Here is a 5,229-nt window from a genome sequence, read left to right as displayed (position 1 = left end):
TGAACCTGATGGAGCAACATATGTTTTTCAAGGATTCATCCAGGGTAAAGATTATGGACAATTTGGACTTCAAAGATTAGGTATTCAGCAAATTCTAAGTTTTTGCCAGTTCATTGTTTCATAATCTGTTTTATTATGTCCAGTATTATAAGGATATCTGCAGGATGTTATCAGTATTTGAATATTTTATAGAATATTGAGATATTTATATCTTTAAAATCATATTTAAACAAAACAGTGTTTTGTTGGAAGTTGTAAGGAGTTATAGATACCTTGCAATGCACGGCTTAATATACATTCGTAAAATTTGAGTGATGTTTTTCTGTGAATAGGTGTAAAATGCATTTAGTTTCACATCTCAATAACCATTTAGAAAGCCAATGTTATGGAATGCTGTGCTGAAGCAAAATTTCAGCTAAACATTTGTTAGAACATTGAAAAGGCTTAACATTTACAAGTAGATCTTTATGTTACTCTTAAGAACAAAATCTTGTTTATTTGATACGCGTTTATTTCCTAAAAATTGATTTGGTTCTATACATTGAGTTCTACACCAAACTGATGGTCTCTATTTATCCTTTCTTGGAGAAGACAGCTCTGGTAACAGAGCTCTGGTAACAACATTCTGTTGTGCTTTTTAGGAAAAATAATTTAATTTACTTTTCTGATACCATCTTAAGAAATGTGGTATTTCCCCTTTAACAGGAATTCAGATTTAGTTAATACCGAATTTTTAAATGCTAGAAAACTTGTGAGAATGTCTCAGAAGAGGAATTACTTTTCAATAAAGTTAATGGCTCCTTAGATTGAGTGTTTATCTTCAGATAAAATTCCTATATGTGGTTACAAATATAGGTTCTTTCAGCTGCAAAGTATTCTCCACTCTTATTTTTTCAATAAATGCTTTAATTCCTGAAAGTGCTGAAAGGATTTATTAATGAATGGATTATTGTGTGAAGGCAATTTTTTTTCCCCACTGTTCTAGGTCACAGTAAAATGTACCATTTGGGATCTTGCTTTTCACTCTATTTACATATGCAAATTCTTCAAAAAGATTTTTTCTAAATATTTTTATCAATAAATATTCCCTTTAAATTAATATAAAAAGAGATATTTTGTTTTATTAACATTTTCAAAAATATTTGAAAGTCATCTAACAAAAAATAAAATGCACGATTTCCTTGGCAAAGTTTTTTGATAGATTCTTATGGAAACTGTAGGTCTTCATTTGATTTTCGGGGAGAATTTTTTTTTTTTTTTGTAGTTGTAAGATTATTTTCTGTGATATATTGAAGGTACTTTTATTGGTTTATGTCTTCTAAGAGTGGAATGGTTCACTCATTTAAATTTTACACAAGAATTAATTGAATAGTCAATAATAAAATTACGGAGAGATTTACAATTACTGAACAGATTTTATTTAGCATGTTTACACTTCATTTTGTACACACAAACACCAAAATAATTTATCTGAAACTAAATATTTTAAATTATGTTCTCATACGCTTTTCCTCACAACACTTTTTTTTTCCTGAACATTTACATCTTACATTGCCTTGTAAGATCAAGAAGGTCAGAATATATTATGACCTATGAAATTCTTAAAAGATCCCGTTCAAAGCTTAAAAATTGACTTTTGTTATTCCTCTCTTCCTATTCCACTTCTTAAGTATTATTCCATTACTCTTAAAAAGGTGTATATCTTGTCTGTGTAGATAATCTAGATAATGTGTTCCTCAACCATACAACAGTTCATACTCTTACATTTTCATCAATATCTGGCTTTAGCTCTTCACAATTGTTCCTAGCTCTTTCATTCTGTATCAATAGCAGTGCCTACTGAAATTAGCATGATGAATTTTCAGTTTACCTCTTCAGGCAATTTGCTCTTTCCTTGAAATCATCCTCACTTTTTATATGTGCATTATTTATTAAGTTCTGCAATACACAACTACAATAAATAACTTAGTCAATCTAACATATGCGTGATCATAAATTTGGCTTTTTTGTAACACAGTACATTAATGTGTATTAATAACATCCAAATCTTGTATACCATACAGAATTATTCAGTAAGATATTTACTCTACCAGACTATATGCATTGTTCTCCTGATGTTTTGCATCTACCTGTTAATCAGAATATGGCATACCACACCACATTTAGCTTCCAGAAGGTCTCAGCATACAGCTGTGTGTATACAGCTGAACACATTATGATGACCCAATCACAAGGTGTGATCTAATTCTGAAGTTTATGGAGTAGTATGTGCAGGGGGTGAAAGACACATATATTATACTACTTTTTTTTTGTTATTATTCCTTTTAGGTCTTAACATGTCTGAGGGTTCAAATTCTTCTAATCAACCACATGGTACAAATAGCAGTTCAGTGGCCATTGCTATCCTCGTGCCTTTCTTTGCCCTTATATTTGCTGGTTTTGGCTTTTATCTTTATAAACAAAGGTAAGTGCAAATTATGTATATAGATTTCTTGTATGACTTGGTGCTTTTGTTGCCTTCAGTCTTTGTTACTGTAAATAAAGATTTCTGTAAAACCACAAAATATTTGCAAAATATGCATCTGGACAGTTCTTCCTACCTCTATTAAGGTCTGGCATAATGACTGAGAGATCAGTTTACTGTACTGTGCTGTACTTTCATTCCAACCTATTTAAAATGTTATGAATTTCTATCTTTATGATAATAAAATAGATGCAATAAATTACTGGCATATGGGGAGTAATATAATGAATAGATTTTGTGTGTACTTGTAGTACATTGCCCGTATTTTTTTTTATGTGGCGGAATTATGAGTCATATCTTGATTAATTTATTTTAATGCCTTCTCTGTTTATTGGCTTGCACGTATATGCAAGTATTATGTCACTGAGAGTTTTCATTATGGAACTGTTTCTGCATCTGAAATTGTTAGCTCATACACAATTATGTTACATAGCCAGCAGTCTTCCCAAATTCATTAGTCTAAGTTCAACAGTTTCGTTTATGTTATCGAGACTAGTATTAGTTCTTTGGATTTAGTGACAAGTAATCTATAGCTTTAAAGCGTTAGATGACTAAAAAAAATTAATCACTTCAATGACAAGACAATTCTTTGCCTACTGTCAAAATGGGGATTTATGTCTGGTAGCCTGACAATATTAATTGTAATATATTCTGCAGGATAACGTACCATAATTTTTAAATGATACCACTTGTTTCTGAACTATTTCAGAATATGAAAAAAATATTCATGTAACTTTTTCATACATTTGCTATTAACTGTATGCATTAAGCACTTGTCCTTACATTTTACATTGATGATTTACAATACAGTATGCATTTTGCATAACAAGATAGATGAAATTTTTTCAAGAGATTGAACTTTGATATTTTATTTATCTAGTGAAAAATAAAATGTTTCAGCTATAAATTAATTCTTGATAAATTTGTTTAGTCTCCAAAATGAAAAACAAATTCTCAGTCATCTGGCTAGGAAATTATTGCATCTTTCTTTACAAGATTTTCTTGTATTCTTAGCTTTTATCATCTGATCATCCAAGTGGAAATACCTACTTCTCCTCAGGTTGTTAATTAAGTTTTTAAGTGAACACCATTTTAAATGAGTCATAAATCCCTTAATACCATAAATCCCTTAATAAAGAGGGTACTAACTCTAAGTGCAGATTCTGTAAAAAAACCTGAGATGTTATACTTAGCTGCCGTAATTGAAACTGGGAGCTGAATTGTGTTCAGGTTCTCAAAGCACACCAAGTCAGTCAGGAAACTGCAGTTACAAATACTCTGTCTTTGTTCTACAGGACTGCACCTAAAACACAGTATACAGGATGCTCTGTACATGAAAACAATAATGGACAAGCTGCTTTTGAAAACCCCATGTATGACACAAATGCAAAGTCTGCGGAAGGGAAAGCGGTACGATTTGACCCCAACTTGAACACTGTTTGCACAATGGTATAATGTGGTAACAATATGTCTTCAAAGTCTGGAAACTGACACACAACACAGTGCACACAGTTCACCGATGGAAAAAAAAAAAAAAGATTAAAAAAAAATTAAAGCACACTTTTCAGGATATACTGGGTCACCTTTTCCTGAGGATGATAGACAAGAATGGGTTGTGGTTATTTTGTTTTGATTTTGTTTTTCATAAACTGTATCAGAATTCTTCTTCGTGTGTACCATGGAGAGTTTTACAAAAATTTGCTGCACTCCATGAGTGCTACTCACAGTTTATTTGCTTTTTTAAAAAAGGAGGTTATTCTAAAAGATAAAACATATTTGCATATATTGGAGGAGCATCCACTATCAGTATTTCTGTGCTTTATAAAAACTATAATAGAGGGACTGGGTTAAAAAAAGATATAGGTAGAAAATAAGAGCTATACTTACAGGACTCAATAGGTGACTGATTTCTCTTTAACAGTCATATGCTACATATTTCTCATGAGTTTGTATCTTTTTTGTCTTTATTCATCCCATTCAGTATTTTTAATTTTTAAGTCCAGTATGTAGTATTTAGAAATCAGCAAGTACAACCTACTCTTTTCACATCACAGAAGAAAAGTAAAAATGTCATGTTCTTATCGAATGAATTTCCTTTCCTGCTTCACATCTTGCTTCCTTTTCATGTTCCAAGCTGATCTCGTTTTCTTTGCTTCCTTTAGCAATACCCACAAATTGTAATGGTTCTACATTTCTTTTGTCAATCATACAACTGGACAAATTTTGCAATCAAGAAACTAGTATGAATTGAGCTTTGTCATCTGGCTATGTTCCTTACTGGCAAAGATCATTCAAAAGAGTGACCATCTTACATTTTTTCAAATGTGGATATATAATTTAATGATGTTTCAAATTAAAAAGTGCAGTTTACAGTGACATTAATCAGTATCACAAAAATTTAAGAATCCATTTCTCAATCCAAGCCAGTTAAATCTAGACTGTATCACACCAGTTTACTCCTTCAGCATTTTGGTAAAATGTATGCACAAAGCATGGCAAAATCCCATTGAAATTGAGGTTTTCCAAGAGATTTCAATGAACTTTAGATCAGAACTACAAGGCGAGAGGAAGTGACAGTTTGGAAATACTGTATTTTCGCATTTATTTTATCTATATATTCCATACTTTATGAAAACAAATCCTTATTGCTAATGATTTAAAATTGAATATATTACCATAGTGCAATGGAAATAAAAATATTAAAA

At 31.1% G+C, this 5,229-nt stretch overlaps 1 protein-coding gene across 1 annotated transcript; it reads left to right on the top strand.

The window, feature by feature from the left end:
• The first annotated feature begins 6 nt into the window (after window positions 1-6).
• LOC104494955 (CUB and sushi domain-containing protein 3-like) lies at window positions 7-4,647 on the top strand. The gene is made up of 3 exons (XM_010137864.1): window positions 7-80; window positions 2,329-2,464; window positions 3,820-4,647. Exons 2-3 carry the CDS (start codon window positions 2,337-2,339, stop codon window positions 3,977-3,979), a joined length of 288 nt encoding a protein of 95 aa, XP_010136166.1. The 5' UTR covers window positions 7-80; window positions 2,329-2,336; the 3' UTR covers window positions 3,980-4,647.
• The last annotated feature ends 582 nt before the right edge of the window (window positions 4,648-5,229 follow it).

This window comes from Buceros rhinoceros, unplaced genomic scaffold (genome assembly GCF_000710305.1).
Source record: "Buceros rhinoceros silvestris isolate BGI_N320 unplaced genomic scaffold, ASM71030v1 scaffold37556, whole genome shotgun sequence".
NCBI classification, from domain to species: domain Eukaryota; kingdom Metazoa; phylum Chordata; class Aves; order Bucerotiformes; family Bucerotidae; genus Buceros; species Buceros rhinoceros.
This window is presented reverse-complemented; position numbering and strand designations above follow the sequence as displayed.

What these genes read in the sequence shown, in the direction of transcription:
- LOC104494955 (XM_010137864.1), top strand. Translation starts at nt 2,337, where the DNA reads ATGTCTGAGGGTTCAAATTCTTCTAATCAACCACATGGTACAAATAGC. An exon ending in TTTTATCTTTATAAACAAAG is followed by an intron (nt 2,465 to 3,819) that starts GTAAGTGCAAAT and finishes TTTGTTCTACAG; the next exon opens with GACTGCACCTAAAACACAGT.